Below are 17,257 nucleotides of genomic sequence, written 5' to 3'. Positions count from 1 at the left end.
ACAAGGCTTCAAAATTACTAATAAACTTCTCTCAGCAGAAGGAATACACATCATCATCACAATTAGCCTGGAAATCAGAAACTACAGGAAAAAAGAAAACAGACCAGGAAAAGCAAAAAGTCTAGGTTTTAGCTGGATTCATTGGTGTAGGCAAATAGCTGGTGACCGCAATTACTATGATGTTCTTGTGAGACAAGTTATCAAATGATAGAGAAAGTGCAATACATACAATACTATTCATGCACTTCTAAGATTCAAGCAACACACTATACAAATGAAAATTCACAACTGATTTCTTTTTCTTTCATTTTAGTTGCTTCATTTTTATATATTCCCCTGCAAAACAAAACACTACTGACCTGTACCTGTCACTTCAAAACTATGATTGAAGAGAGAAAAACCTCTCTTACTGGCATCAGTCCATGTGCATTCAATGACTTGTCAGCATCAGTGCTTGGCACCAGTTGACAGTGGATGGGAACTGACTGTCACCATCAGTTCATCACCCTGCTGTAAAACTTTCACACCTTCTCTCTGCGAGTTCTCATGGACAGCTCCACTGACTCCTTTCCTCTTTCTTCCACATGGCCGACTGACTCCTGCCTGTCCCTAGCAGATACCAGCCCTTACTGTCCCTTGCACAACCACCTGACCCTTACTCCTCACAGCACAGCCAGCTGACTCCAACTCTCCTCCTAACCAGCTAATCCACTCTTTTATACCACCCATCCTTATTGGACACTGTGACCAGTTAAGGGCAAGGCTGTTTCTACTCTTTGGTAATTAGTTCAGCTGCAGCTCCTCAGGGGTGAGATTGCCTTCAGCACTATCTCTATTATCTTACAATCCACCCTCCTACAATGACTACCTTAGATAGAAGTAGTTGGAAGGAACCACAGGAAAACACAACACCCTACTCAGTGTAAGTCTATTCAGATCCTAATGCTGAAGGCAGTGGCTAGTTAAAGTGGCTAGTCTGCTTGAGTGGAGATTCCACAACCTATACAAGCAATCTGTTGCAGCATTTGACCACTCAAGGCAAAGGTTTTCCCCTTGCACTGGGATGGGTTTCAAATGTTCCAGTGTTCTAACTTCTGGTCACAGGCTCTTGTCCTCCCACTGTCCTGCTCTGAGAAGAGTCTAGCTCTGTCTTTTCAACACTCTCCTGTCGAGGGAGGCATATAGAGGATTAGCCTTCTCTACTTAGGACAGAAAAAACACATCTCTCCTTGTACATCATATGCTGGAGTCCCCAGATGTGAAAATGGCTCTCTGATGCACTTGCTCCATTATGTCAATATCTCTTTTCTGTGTTGGGGAGCCCAAAACTGGACACGGCACTAGAGATGTGGTCCCACAAGTGCTCGATGAGGGGAAAGAACCACTATTTCTCTTCAGCTGCTGGCTACTTTCTTCCTAGCACAGCCCATGATGCAGATGCCCATCTTAGCCAGCTCACTGGTGACTGAGTGCAACTCACTGCCCACAGGGGCCTTAGGTCCTTTTCTGTCAAGCTGCTTATCAACCAGCCAGCACTGGCCTGAGCTGTTCCATGGGTTTATTCTATCCTGGCACTCTGTATTCTCCTTTGGTAATTTTCCTGAGGTCCTTGATAGCCCATTTCTGGAGCCTGACAAAGTTCCTTTAAACAGCAGTGCTGCACCCCAATGTATTGAACGTCCTTCCTAATTCATATATCTGCAAACCAGTGCAGGATGCACTTGATCAGTCATCCAAGCTGTTACTGAGAACAAGTATGGGTGGAATCAATCCCTGAGGCAAGCAACTCATACTTTGCTGCCAGGTGAGCTTTGTACTGGTAATCACTACATTAGAGTTCAATGGCTGAGCTAGTTTTCTACCCATCATACCATCTATTTATTCAGCTCACCGGTTTGGCTGTAGGAGCACTATGTACATTCTTAAAAGACTTGCAATACAACATCCATCACTCTTAACGGCTTAGCTGGTAATGTCATCACAGAATAGAAGGCAGATGATCCTCCCAGAGCACATGGTGCAGAGGATATATAGGTAAAGAAAGCTTATCAGAGATGAGAGCTGGCCAGAGTACATAAGAAGCAGCTCCACGGCAACTGTTTCTGACTGGTGCAAACTTGAGAATAAAAATTCAGAAATCTGGGAAGCCAAAACCAGTTTGTTGTCTGCTGGCCTTGCATTTTCTTCTGAAATTTTGTTGGGAAACTTCTCTTTCCCCAAGGTTTGTGCTCATTGTAAGCATGATGCCCTCTAAAATTCAAAAAGGAGTTGGGATTTTCATTTTCTCTGTCAGTTGTAGCAAGTTCTCATGCAAACGCATCAACACTGGAAGCTCGTAAGTGCAATATTTATAGAGTATATGTCCTTCTCACTCATTGCCTGAAATTAACAGATTTCGTCACTAAAATACACAAAGCTTGTTAAAAATTTTGCCATGCTAAGCCACACATGGTTTTTTCTTTTCAATGTCATATGAAAAATTTTCCAAGCCAAAAACGTTTCTCTGTCGTTGTGTGAGTCATCATAGCACTGACTTACATTCACATCTCTTGATGAGCTCCTCAGTTTTGCTTTTAGTTGCACTGCTACAAAATGAAGCTATCATAAAAAGAGGAGAGCTGCACTAGGATTTCACTGTACATAGGTGATGATGCTGAAAATATACTAATGCTGACTGCTTATGAAGTTTTTTAAAGCAAAAATAAATTAGTGAGGCAACAGGAGAGGCAAATGGCTTTTGAAACCCATCCATATGCACTTCATGTAATGTTAAGTTTTGTAAAACACTATGCAAGGATGTACCATATGTCAAATTGCAGAACAGGCTCTGACACTACCAGTTTCATACATTTAATAACAAGTATTTAAACTTCAACCATTTCTAGTGACTGTGACAAGATGCTTGAATATCAGACTGTCTCCTCTGTTTTCCACAGCCAGGCATCTTAAGATGAGAGTTGCCATAATACTTTAAATTTATGTGCTGATTATTTTTCTTAAAGCAGTGTTAGCAGCAGCAGTCCCACTGTTGTGCTGAATGAGCTGATTTCTTTTTAGCATTAATTTTCAGGTTTCTAAGAATATGTAATACCCAAAGCTACTTAGTATATTTTGAAGAGGCAGGAGGGAAGCAAAAAAAGAAGAAAAAAGCATCTCTTAATAAGCTCAGGACTTTCTGGAATTGTTAGTTTCACAAAACCCAAAGAAAACTGAATTTGTACAAAACAAGAAAACTTGTTTATTTCCATCTATTGGCAAAATTAAAATAAAATGTAACAGTTATAATACTTGCAGTTATACTCTGTAGGGCATATGAATCATTCCAAGTATTTTATTTGAGGAATATATGGTGTTAACTTGTAGTGTATTATCAAATGTAGTGTTGAGGAAATGCTCCGATTCATCTACACAGTTTTAAGTGAAAGAGAAATGTGGTATTGAGAATATGTTCCTAATTGATCTAGAAAGTTCGAGATCACAATCTTCTCTTGAAGCTTTGATGTCTATCAATTGCTGCTTAGAATGACAGGAGAAAGGTTATTAGATTTTACTAGTATTTATTCTTCTGGTTTTTTTAAAAATAAAAGAATGGGAAGAAAACAAAAATATAAGCATAATTTTGTTTGGGGAGAAATTTAAAAGAAAAAAAACCCCAACAACCCAAATACTAACACGGTTTATATGCTCAAGAACAAAAATTGTCAGTAAAAATGCCAACAGTATGTAAAACAGAGACAAGTCATGGTTGTTGTGGGAAACTGTAAATTTGAATCCTTCACTTTGTGTATTCCAAAGCAGATGTTCAGCTGCTATAAATCAGCAAAAGTCCCTGACCCTTAATTTCTTACCCACACGAATGTGCTGAGAATTTTTTTTTTCACCGAATTTAGTTAAGCTAAGTAGCAGTACTCTAGCTATTCTAAGAACTACTACACCCTCTACCGGGCAAAGAATTTTCATTCAAGTGTGGAAAGCCAGTTAATTTCAATGATCCAAAGCAAACACTGGTTGCATTCTTCCAAAGGTCGAGCTTGAGTGCATGATGCACACAAGTACAATCTATAAAATAAGCTATATATAAATATAATTATGTATAAAATCCTATGTTTTATTTTTATTTAGTGTGATGATAACATTTTATGAAGAGAAAGTAGGAATTCATCTTTTGATGAAAGAAAAGACCATCTCAACTCAATAATGAAGTTACTCTTAAAACCCCTTTCCCTGAATTTTCTCATTTGATGGGTGCTTTTCTCAGTACTGCCCAACATCTCCTCTAGACATATATCAGTGTTCCTAATATGGGTGCTCCTTTTTAATTTGATCCTTGCATTCCTCCTTATGTATTCTTAAAATGTCTTAAGTATGTGATACTTTTTAAGGTTGCACTGTCACAGGCCCAAAGAACTTACAGATTCTTGCACAAAGAGTATCAGTATGAAAGCAGATGGGATTTTCAGCTGCCTCTGTGAAAAGAGATGAAATCATGATTTTTCATCACAAATAAGGACATAATATCATATAGGAAGGAATAGATTGCTGCAAGAATAAAAAAAGCAGTAACATTTAGATTAATACTTAAGAGACAAAACAATGGTTTAGGATGGAAAATTAATGAAAAAAGCAAGCATTATTAAACAGAAGTATTGTAGATGAAGGGGAGGTGAGGACCAGTGTGTCAGAGTTTTAAAAAAGAGGACTTTGAAACAGAAAACCTGTAAACCTCCTACCTCTGAACCACTTCTTCATTCTGCATTCTCCCAACACATCAACTGCTTGAAAACAAAACTTCCCCAGTCAAACCAACTTTCCAAGTTAAAAAGTAAAGCTAGTCTAAACACGTTGATGGCATCTTCTGCTGGAAACCATTCCTTTTAGAGGACTGGAACTTTCCTGTTTTGATTTTGACTAAATAATGTATATTTAATTATTTTAACATTCCAGTGCAATTAATTTGTTTCAATTCAACTTTTTCTGAAATCAAAAATCCAGTGCTTTGTACCAAATAACTTTTTTGTTTGAAATGCAGTTCACATTACTAAATTTGATGAATCTAAATGCCTTTTATCTTCCCTTTTGTGCATTGTCACTGCCAGGCAAACTCTGCAATTAACCAGAGGATACTGACTGCACAGCAAGTTATTAGCCTACTGCATAATTGGGCTTTAAGCTTACCTGAGCCACTTCTAACTAATAATGCCAGAGATATAGTATTAGTATCATTGTGCTGGAACTTGACATCCTTAATTTAATTATACTACTAATAGTCTTAATAATTACCTACTTTTTTCCTTGCCAATTACAATGTCATTTTTTTCTCTTTTTTTCACAAAAATTGGAAGCCCATAATCCAAAGCATGTGCTGAGAGCTACACACTAAGTTGACCATGTAAAGATAATGGATGTTTAACTTTACCAGTCTCCATAAGATCATTTTATCTGAAAATAATAGAGAACCTCAGGATGCTTTGGGAGGGAAAAGATGACTCTTGTCTTTAAACAACATGAAAATTGCCATTGTAACTTGCAAAAAATGAATGACTGTTTTTGAAATAATCCATTTTCTTCTTCCATACACTTATGAATCCTAAATTAAATGCAACAGTGAGTAGAATGGTTATGATCTGATGTAGGTTATCCTAGGAGTACAAGGATATTCACTCATTGGTGTTACTGAAAATGATGGAGTTTTAGCTCCATCAGTTTTAAACAGCTCACCCAAAAGTAATCTATTGTCTATAGCATTAAGACACTATTTATATATATGTTATATATATAAGAAATAATATATTATATATACACAAGAAATAATTCTTTTTTACCTTGCTATCAAAGAAAGTTGTGATTCTTCTGAAATGCCTTCCCATTCCACAAAGATGACAATCCCAAGCATTCACATGCACAGGACAATCACTGGCTTGTTTAGTCTCATCAACAGATTCTGAGGGCAGATGCCTACTATGAAATTGCCCTTTTGCTCTCTTCTGTAATTTCAGCAGGAGCCAGTAAACTAGGAAATTTTTCCACCTAACACTAATTAATCATTTCAAAAGAGGAAATAAGAGACATGAGAGCCTTCTGTTCTTAGACTTGGACTCTTATCTTCTCAGAGAATTTGGTTCTAATACATAGGTCAAAATGAAAGTTTTACCCTCTTCTCAAAACAAAGAGGTCTAAGGAGAGACAAAGGGGACCATGAAAGTGTCAGGGCCATAAGATGTCTCCTGACACTTGAAGAACTTAAATTTTGGGTCCCAATTTTCCTCCCAGTCTTTCTCCTGGCAAAAAGCACCTTAATCTGCTCTAGATTGTAGGACCTTTTCCTTTGCCAGACAAAACGCCCTATTAAGCTACCCCAATTTAGGATGGGTACACTGGGCAGATAAGCATGACCATGTTCTTGTCTCTTCCATATATTGTCCCATTTTCTGACCTCAGCACAAAACAGGGATCAGCCTCTCTTCCCATCACCACTTTGCCATTACTGCTAATACAATTACCTTAACCCCTTCAGTAAGAAGAAACAGTTGGAAAAATCAATGTCAGCTACACTCCAAAACTTGCCTCTCCAACAAGGGATGGAGTAATCAGCATTTTGTAAGCTGGTGACATTCATCATTCCTCAATCACAAATGTGCACAAATGGAGTTTTGAGCATGACTTCTGATATTAAAATTTCTCCTCAGTGATCACCCTGAAAGCAAATAGTCATATAGCACTTCATATTGTACTATAACAAAGTCCAGATAGATTCACACCAGTAGGAAGCAGGCATCCAACCCCAACAGGTAGACAGCTAAACTTTTCTGTGATTTGGTTCAACAACATTTTCTAGCCTACCAAAAGTTTCAACTTCTTAGTAACATTTTTTCTATACAGCTCTGATTGATAGACTGATTTTTGTTTTGTTGGGTTGAGAGGCCAGAAGCACAGGGTGAGGTAATTAAAAGAAGGGAGTAAACAGAAGAGGGAACTGTAGAAATATTTAATATGCATTTTTACCTCCTCAGAACAATTTAGTAATACAAGACCATTGCAATTCCCTATGGATCTGTATGGACTAAGTAGCCTGCTATTAATTAATAGATTTGTTTTTCCTATCACCCAAGCCAGCTTTTTTAAAGACAAGTAAGGCAAAACTATCTCAGTGTAGATGAACTTTACTGAGTTATGTCTGGCAAAAAATCTACAATGTCTGTCACTTGTACTGCTGTCTGTCAACAGTTCATAGCAGTAAACCCATAAATTCTCAATAAAAAGTTTCATGACGAGATATAATTCTTAAAAATATATTAAGTAAACCAAATGGGACTGCCTACTTGGAGACTATACGTTTATGTTCTTTACCTACTCCTTCTGTCTAGTGGAGAGCTGTTCTAAAATGTAACATACTGCAACCAATAGAATCAAACTAATCTGAGTTTGGATTAGAGATTAGAAGGGAGAGAACAGTATCTGCTATGTTTTCCTAAAACCCTAAACCCACCACACTAGCCTGCAAAGATAATCAGCTGCACTGCGCAAAGAAAAAAAGGTGCCCCTTAAGTCACCAAACCAACCACAAGATGGCAGTCCAACATTAAAAAAAGGAAAAAAAACCCACTGCATTAAGAGAAACTATTTGAAAAAGCAGTGTAAAATCGATACATATTATTCATAATATAACTAAACAATGCTGCAGAGCAGTAATTTTCAGTCTTTCTCTGTTTTCACACCTCTAAATACTTGAAGGACTTAAAAGACCCAAAATGCAGATAAAGATGCTGTTTATCTTCCACTAAGCCCTGACTTCATAGACGAGTTTTTAAATCCCAGAGTCCACAGAAAAAGGATTTAAGTACCAGTTTCATAATTTTCTAAAATACTATTTTGAAGTGGTAGTATGCAGATTTGCACTCTCTTTGTTAAGAGTTCTGACTTCAATTCACCTACATTTATTTCTGAAATCTAGCATAGCTGTCAATGTGCTATTGTACGACTGATCTTGTATTTTCTTCTAATCATCCTTTTTAGTTTCCTGCTCATTAACTGAAACTCAGCTATCTACACAAATTCACATTAAAGCTTCTTGTCCAAATCTTTGATAGACATATGCAACACATCATTATCTTATGAATACCCAACACTTATAAAAAACTGATGACATCCAGAGTCTCATTTGCTCATAGTGTTGTTTGCCACAGTTGATATATAGTTTTTTTACCATTTTTATTAGTGAGGCTAATGATTTCAGTGATGCTTCATAGTATTTCTGAAATAATTTCCCAATGCTTTTCCTAACCAGCATGACAGATTGTTCCAGTTGGCACATATCCCCAGAATTGCACCCTTGTTCCTAGAAGAATTAATTTTTATTTGTCTATTTTGAATTCCATGTTCTGTATGCCAACCAAATCAAGATGGGTGAAATCACTTAACATCTTGTGTCTCTCATTATTGTCTTTGCTTTTGCCAGTATTGTGAGTAACTCTGAAAATGTGTTTTCTCATACCAAATTATACAGATCAAATTAGCAACATCACATTTCACATCAGTTGCTGGTAAGAGCATTTTTACACAACACAAGGCATTAGCTGCAAACCAGTCACAAAATACTGCTGCTGCACCAAAATGTGGCAATTTGTCATTCTAACTCAGGTTGGAAATATATATTTAATTTTATGTTGTAATGTTACAGGAGATATGAGCTGCTAGGTCACCTGCAGGTCTGTAATACAGATTTGAAGAATGCTTATCAGCATTCTTCCACTCCATGGTGACAAAGTAAATTTGTTGCACTTTAATTTAGATCACAGTAAACTGTGGAATCTCTTCTGGCTCACAACTCTCCAGATTGCGACTCAGCTTTTCCTTACATGTGGGAAAGTTTCACTGTGAATACCTGTGTGTTCCTATGAAATCAAAGGGCATGCTCATTAGCTTCATTTCCACAATCACCACAGAGTCAGAGTCATTTAAGCTGGAAAAGACCTTCCAGATCAAGCCCATCAAGTCCTTCAAGATCGCCACCTTGTCAACTAGACCATGGCACTGAGTGACACGTGCAGCCAGCCGTTCCTTGAACAGCTTTAGGGATGGTGACTCCACCACCTCCCTGAGCAGTCCACTCCAATGCTTGATGATCTTCTCCATAAAAAATTCTTCCTGGTGTCAAACCTGAACCAATCCTGGTGCAGCTTGAGACTATGTCCTCTCATCCTGTTGCTGGTTGCCTGGGAGAAGAGCCCACCCCTCACCTGGCTACAACCTGCTTTCAGGTAGCTACAGAGAGTGACAAGGCCCATCCGGAGCCTCCCCTTCTCCAGGCTAAACAATCTCAGCTCCCTCAGCCACTCTTCATGACTCACTCTCTGAACCCTTCACCAGCTTCATTGCTCTTCTGTAGACACACAAAATGTTTTTTCTTGAAGTGATGATCTGTCGGTCTCAGATTCAAAGAGAGAAACTGAGAATTTCTAGCCAGGCAGAAGCCTGGGAAAGAGTTGGAGAAGAATGTAAATAACCTTTTATCTCCTTGTTGTTCACATTGTTTATAGTTAAGTTCTATCACTGTGTGTCATGCACTCTGCACCAATGGTGTTGGTTGTTTTCACTTCAGGACCAATGGAATTAGCCTGGACGAGGCTCTGTATATAGAGCAATGCATTTTGAAATAAATTGGAATTCTATTCTCAGCAGCCTTCTGAGCAGAGTCTGTTCATTCCTGATCTGCCTCAACAGCGTCAATGATCCATGACACCAGAGATGGAAGTGGAGGAGGAGCTTTTCCAGCCTTTTGGTGCTTCTGGGTGATGCTATACAATTTCTCTTGCATACAGCAGTCGCCATCAACCCATTGCAGGTTCAGTATCCTTGTTTTACAGTGCCTTCTTCCCTCTCTCTACTGAATTGTTTTTTGGATTGCACCCTGAGCATCCATGACAATATAAATTTTCTTCCCTACAACAAGCCCAGGAACTTGAAAAGCTGGCCTAAAACTTGCACTTCTTTCCTCTGCCTTGTAAAACCTTCCTGTTAATGGATATAGTCTGAAATTTGTTGAGCTGACTTAGACTTGCACCATGGCACCATTTTGACAATTACTTTTCTGAAATACTTCACATGTATATGAAACAACACACTTTAAAATAAATGCACTTTGGTATTTTCCTCCTGCTCATGAGATGTTTACAATTTCAAGTCTGGCGTATCTATCTGGTATATCAAAATTTGCTTTTTTACTGCACTATTGATTTGAAAGACACAAAACCTAGCAACATGATGACCTTTGCTATAGTACATACAGAACTTAATTTTGTTGTCATTATGCCTTTAATTCTAATTAAATTCCTTGTCATTGTTTGAAGTTCTTTCTTCATGCTAAAAATCAAAAAGTATCCATTATAATTGCATTATTTATTCCCAGAATCCATTCTGATTATTGGTATTGAAGGAAACTGATGACTTGTCAGTAATTATTCAGAAAATGCTTAACTGTGCATATACTTGAAAACATTTAAAAATCAGAAGTACAACCACCCCATCTTCTGATCAATTTGTGGTATGACATGTCAGAAAACTCAGAAGCATGCTTGATATTGGTTATTTTCATATTTAATTGAGAATGATTGTACATGTAATAGCCTCAATATGTGCTCAATCTTTATAAAAGCACTTAAGTGTATGATGAAAAACAAGCAACTACTGGAGAGGGTCCAGTGGTGGGCCAAGCAAATGATTAATGGACTGCACCATCTCTTGTACAAGCAGGGATTGCTGGAACTGGGCATATTCAGTCTAGAGAAGACTGAAAGGGAATTTTATCAATGCAGATAAATACCTCAAAGGTGAATGCCAAGAGGGTGGTGCCAGGCTCTTTTCACCGGTGCCCAGCAACAAGATGAGCAGCAGCCATAAACTAAAATACACAAAGTTCCACCTCAACATAAAGTACAATTTTTTTTTACATTGGGGGCGGCAGTGCACTGGCACAGACTACCCAGGGAGGTCATGAAGCCTTTCTCCAAAGACATTCAAATCCCACCTGGAAACTTTCCTGTCACAGGTGATTCGCCTTAGAAAAGGCTTGGACAAGCTGATGTGGAGATTTGACTGTCAAAAGGGAGATTCAGATTAGATTATTAGAAAAACCTTTTTCAGCATTACGATGGTCAGGCATTGGAATAGGCTGCCCAGGGAGGTGGTGCAGCCAGCATGCCCGAAGTGTTTAACAGGATCTGGCGCTCAGCGATGTGGTTTAGGGGTTACGGTGGCACTGCTGGGTGATGGTTGCACATGATGCTCGTAAAGGTCTCTTCCAACATCGATGGTTCTATGATTCTCCATCTCCAGAGCTCCCTTCCAACCTTATCGATACAGCAATTAAGAAAGTAGGCAAAACACCGCAGCTCCATTTAGGCTGCGCACGGCAGGAAAAATTCCAAGTGCGACTACAAAACAGCTTCATCTCGGGAACGTTCAGGTCGAAAGGCTGCTCCCTAAGGGAACAGCTCCGTCCCGGACCTGTCACAGCACCGACCAGCCCCACACGACCCCGGCCCGCGGAAGCACCAGGGCCTGCTGGGGGAGCGGAAGAGCCGCCCCGGCCCGGCCCGCCCCGGCCCGCCCCGGCCCGCCCCGCCCCGCCCCGGCCCGGCCCGCCCCGCCCCGGCCCGGCCCGGCTCAGCTCGGCCCCGCCCCGCCCGCGCGGCCCCGCCCCGCCCGCGCGGCCCCGCCCCGCCTCTCTGCGCGGCCCCGCCCCGCCCGCGCGGCCCCGCCCCGCCCGCGCGGCCCCGCCCCGCCTCTCTGCGCAGGGGCCGCCGGAACCGCCGGAGCCGCCGCGCCCGCCCGGCGCCGGGGCCGCCGCCGCCCCGCCATGTCCGAGGCGGGCCAGGAGCTCGTCCACCTGGTGTGGGGCAAGAAGGCCGGGCCCCGCGGGCTGGCCGACACCATCTTCTGCCGCTGGGCGCAAGGTACCTGCGTGCGCCGTGCCCCGCCGGCCCTTCCCGCCCCGCTGCCCGCCCGCCGCGGCACGCCCGCAGCGCCCGCCCGCAGCGCCCCGCGCCGCCCCCGCGCCGCGGGTCCGAGCGCTGAGGGGCGCCGTGCCACGGGCGCTGCTCCTGCGCCTGTGCCAGCGGCACCTCGGCGCTGGCCCACGCGGGAAAATGATGCAGCAGCTTCCCTTGCTAAATAATTATTGTGGTTTTTTGCAGCATAATCGTCTTTACTCACACATCTCCACAGGAGCTTAAAATTGCCTAGAGAAGGGTCTGAATTTCTTAAATATAACAACAACGTCTAATGCCGTGATTTTACGTAGCTTGTGGAAACGAACATAAGTTGTGCTTTGGTTTTGGTTTTTTCGTGATGAACATATGAGTCACAGTAAAGCGGGGCCGAACTTGGGACAGAGACAAATTTGATTTTTGAACTGCTTATTTGACCATGTGGAAGCAGGTGCATGCCAGTATTAGGACATGTCGAGAGGTAAAGCACTAGTAACGCGGGAACGTGTCGTATTTGTAAGGTGGTTTTTTCTGCATCTGAGTTGTGTATCCAATGCATCATTTCTTCTTGATGGAAACTTGTTGGTGATCCTTAAAAGTGCAGTTGCAATGCTTGCCTATAAGAATTACATGCAAGGAATCAGTCTGTGTGCCTGTCCTGGCTGAAAGAAGGGAATAATAGCCTTTTCTATAACTGACTGTGGGTTTGGAGGAATTGCAGTAATGATTCATGTTCATGATAAAATTATTGATTCCTGGAGAAAATTTGTAGGTGAAATAGTGTATAGTGGAATTTATAGATAAAAAAGAAATATATCCAGGTCTTTGGTTAAAGTTGTTTGAAACAGAAGTTTCTTAGTGCCCTCTGTTCCTTTTTATTTTTTTAACAAGGTTGTTGTCATCTGTATCGTTTCAGTAGATTTGGGAGCTACATAGCTGCTCCTCACTACTGGACATAGTATATTACCAGACTCATATTTTTTTCCCTAGGTTTATCTGTCTTCAGATAACTCAGTGATAAATATTTAGGAAAAAAAAGCCAAATTCCTCCGAAGATCTAGAATTTAAGCAGGCACAGCAAAGCCATTGCTTTTCCTAATAAAATTGTTTATTGATATGTAATTACTTTCTGTAATATCTCTTTAAGTTTTGGTAATGTTGCGGTTTCAGTATAAGGTGTCGGCAAAGTCAGAAAAGAGGAATTGGTGTTTAAAGGCTTAATTATTTAACTGGTAATGTTGGATTACCACATTTGAAGGTTTAAAGATAGTTTTATGAGAAATTTCAGCAATTTCAAAATTTGTTAAAATGTGTGTTATAATGCGCTGTACTTGTGATTGAGTGAAGACTTAATGGAAAAGGTCTCTGGAGTTCTTGGTGGCTTCTGCAATGGAGCTATTTCCAATCTGTCTTTAGGGAAAGTCCTGTGACTAGAATATGTAGTGTATCTGTTACCTTCTCTGTATCCCTCTCAGTATAATCAATTTTGTGTAGCAAACCCCTGTGGCATTAAGTTAGACTGATTGGAGGTCTTGTACTGAGAATCAAAACAGTCAGTTCCAATCACTTACCTTGTGTCGCTGCATAATACTTTCACCCAGCTTTCAGTTTCTATCTTGTTGAAAAAGTTCTGCAGCATTTACTTGCTGCAAAGGAGGCCCATCAACACTGACTCATCAGGATTTAAAAGAAAAAACACACAAACGAATATATAAAGCTTTATTATTTCCGAAAACTTGAAAGTCTAAAAGATAGACTCTGTTCCACATAAAAAGTGCTGAAGGCATCAAACAACTAATTCGGGGTTGGATTTTTTTGTTTGTTTTTATTTCTTTCGATTGTAGTGCCAGCACTGGCATTTATTTTGGATACTTGCTGAACATCATCTGATCCTTTCTCAAACCCTTTGGAAGCTGAGAGGTATGATTTTCATTTGGGAAGAAAAGTAGGCAGTAGGGAGGGTGTTGGGGAAGGTAAGACTGATAGCTGTTAGTTTCTCAGTGAAGACGGTGCATTCTGTTATGCACCAGGCTCATTGACCATCATACTCGTTTGAAGACAGGCTGATTTGCAAGCAGATACAGAACTGACTCCAGCTCACGTGGGTGTTTGTTGGAAGTTAGTAGCAGTAATTCCCTCAGGTTTCTGCATTGGCAACTTTAAATATATTTGTTTTATTCCAGACCTAACAAAGGTATGGCTGTAAAGTTGTTGTGAGGGTTTTTGTGTGAGTTTGAACCTTGTGGATTCCATTTACTAGAATCCTGAAAGCAGACACAGGAATGTAGTCCAAAGCCTCAGTCTGCTCTTTGGTGTTTCCTGGCATAGATGTGAAGACTTGGGAGGGAGCTGAGAAGATGACTGAACCCTAAAGGAACATACCTATGTTAGGAGTAAATTTCTCCATTGATCCAAGGCACAAATTTCATGTATAGAACTGCTCTTCAGATCATCCCCAAGACATGAGACATTATGTCTGTCCAATATAAGTGTCTGGCAGGCTTGGGCACAGCATCCTTTCAGAATTACGTAAGCTGTGTTCTCCCTGGTTCTTGGAAAGAAAGATATGGATTGGTCTTCTCCAAGAAGCATTTAACCGCAAAAGCATAGTGGGAAGTACAGTTTGTGTATATAGATACAGTGTAAAAAGGTCCATTTTGTTTGGATTCTCTTGTGGCTTCCTGGTAGCCTACCAGGTAGTTTGTATACATTCCTCAATCCCTTACAGGACTTTTGTCTCTTTAGCCACAATCTGCTCAGTGGAGTTTTGTTGTGGTATTGCTATAGTAAATCCTCCTTTCTTTATGTGGGCAGGAAAATGGTTTTTGTTTGTTGAGGTTTTTTCTCCCCACAGAAAATTTCAGAAGTTTCATTTTACTGTAATGATACGCGTGGAAAACCCAAAGCCACCAGCAAAATGGGTATCATTCTATTCCCAGTGCTAGAGAAATAATGAAACATTAAGGTACATTGTAAACCTCATGCCTGGGTAATAATGTGTTGTTCTAGTGTTTCTGTCAGGCAGTTTTTGTATCCCAAAAGAGAAAAAGAAATGCACTTCCATGGTGAGAGGTGGCTGAAGTCACTTGGTTCGTTCAGCTTGGAGGAGACTGAGGGGAGACCTCCTCATGGTCTTCAACATCCACACAAGGGGAAGTGAAGGGGCAGGTACTGATCTCTTCACTCTTGTGACCACTGACAGGACTTGAGAAAACAGCATGAAACTGAGTCAGAGGAGGTTTAGGTTGGTATCAGGAAAAGGTTTGAAAAACCAGAAGGTGGTTGAGCACTGGAACGGGCTTCCCACGTAAGTGGTTTTAGCACCAAGCCTGGCAGAGTTCAGGTGCGTTTGGACAGGAGGACTCTCAGGCACATGGTACGACTCTTAGGGTGTCATGTACAGGAACAGGGGTTGGACTTGATGATCCATGTGGTTCCCTTCCAACTCAACATATTCTGTGATTCTAGGACAAAAGGTGGATAGTGCAGCGTCTTTATAGCTAGACTGGATCAGCAAGGATCGCCTGTTAGTGTTGCGTGCTCTTTGCTAATTCCCTTGTCTCTTCAGTCAGGTAGAACTGAGTTTTGTACAGAGTGAAAATACTGAAGAGACACAGCATCCTTTGTGAAATGACAGTTACATCTATGGTGCCTTTCATGGAAAAAAAAATATTTTTTAGAAATAGGCTAGTAATAAAAAGATGCAAGAAGGCAGTGTAGTAGTCATAATAGAAGATTGAATGGGTTTTGTAGTACTTTGGGCTGTGATGTGGTATATTAGATGAAGGACAACAGTGGTTAAGTAAGTCATACACTAATTTTGGTAAACTGTACATAGAAGAGCTAAGAAGTAGATGCAAGAAAGAAATATGGACATTCATAAATGCAAAATGGGGAAATAAGGAGAATAAAACTTTGTGTTGTGTGATTATAGTGGACAAACTAATTTCTCAGTGTCATTGCTCAAAATATTGGGCAATGCACTGGCCACCAACAGGAACTTAGATCCACTTCATCTCCCTGCCACGCTGCCCCAAAAGGTTAAAGCAGCAGAGCAGTAGCGATGTTGAAAAAATTGGGTCAATGCAGTGTTTAATAGGGTTAGAGATGACACGGAAGATATATGGTAATGACATTATTTTATGTTTCTTGTAGGGAAATGTTTCTAATTATACTCATGGATAAAAGACAAGGAAATTAATTTTAAAACAATATTTTGGCTGTGTTACACCTTTTTTTTTTTTTTCTTTGAGTGAAAAGAGCTGTATGATAGATATGAAAAGCTGAGAGAGAGTAAGCAGAAGTTACTCTGGATCAAAGATGCTCATCTTAGTAGCTTAAAGGGTGGCCAGGTCATTCTTAAGGATCGGAAGGAAGGATGTGGGTTTGATGAGTGTTTACAGAGATTGCCCAAAATGTGACTGTTTTAGAGGGTTAAAAAGGTAAGCAGGTGTGGTTTAAGGCTGAGGTAGACTTGAACTCAGCTGGAGTTTGGACTGCTGATTTCTGAAATTCTACAGAATTGGAAGTCAGCTCAGGTAAAACTTTTTTAAAAGAGCAAGACCATACTGCCTGAAGCCCATTGTCTTGCTTAACAGCTTTTAGAATCTTAATATTTATTAAGCATTAAGCAGCATTTAAGTAATAAGAAGTCTTTCCTTGGGTATTTTATATGTGTTTTGCCTGTGGTTGTATTCTGTGAAATTCTGTGTGATACCGACTTTACATTGTCTGTTTCATATTTGTATTCATTCTGGTGGATCACTTGATGTTTTTTGTTTTTAGGAAGCAATTTTGAAAAACAGGGCAGGGTTAAACTGAGACAGTTCATGCCTTCTATAAGAAGCCTGAAGAATGTGAAGCAAATTCAAGATTTCTTAAGTGTGGTTTAGTGGTACCACAACCAAGTATGTTGTTTTCCTGCAGAAACAAATCATTAAAAAAACTAAAAAAGCTCTTTTGTTGACGTGTGCTTAGATGGCATGCAGTAACGCTTCAAAGCAGAGGAGGACTTACCTTTTAATATTCCAAGCCTGCACAAACCAATTCAGAAAGTTAAAGGGATTGAATATTTCTTAGTAGGGCATGTTAACAGGGCAGTGAAATGGCATTAATGCAAACTTTGCTTCAAGTAGGAATTAATGGAGCTTCATTGCCACATCAGGTGATGCCAGATCTAAGTATGTCGGCTTGACATAGGCACCTAGGTTTTGGATATAAAATACATCTTTGTAATGTATGTTTGCACATGTGGTTAAAAATAACCTGGGGCC

At 40.3% G+C, this 17,257-nt stretch overlaps 1 protein-coding gene across 1 annotated transcript in view; it reads left to right on the top strand.

Annotated features, from left to right (window-relative positions):
* Positions 1 to 11,803: 11,803 nt before the first annotated feature.
* MINDY3 (MINDY lysine 48 deubiquitinase 3) overlaps positions 11,804 to 17,257 on the top strand; it is a 49,228-nt gene continuing 43,774 nt past the window's right edge. Inside the window, exon 1 of the mRNA XM_021551759.2 lies at positions 11,804 to 11,951. Within this exon, the coding sequence (XP_021407434.1) occupies positions 11,855 to 11,951 (97 nt within the window). The 5' untranslated portion in view covers positions 11,804 to 11,854. The remainder of the gene's footprint in view (positions 11,952 to 17,257) is intronic.

This window comes from Lonchura striata, chromosome 1 (assembly GCF_046129695.1).
Source record: "Lonchura striata isolate bLonStr1 chromosome 1, bLonStr1.mat, whole genome shotgun sequence".
Classification (NCBI taxonomy): Eukaryota; Metazoa; Chordata; class Aves; order Passeriformes; family Estrildidae; genus Lonchura; species Lonchura striata.
The sequence above is the reverse complement of the archived record's forward strand: the minus strand, read 5'-3'. Positions and strand labels throughout refer to the sequence as shown.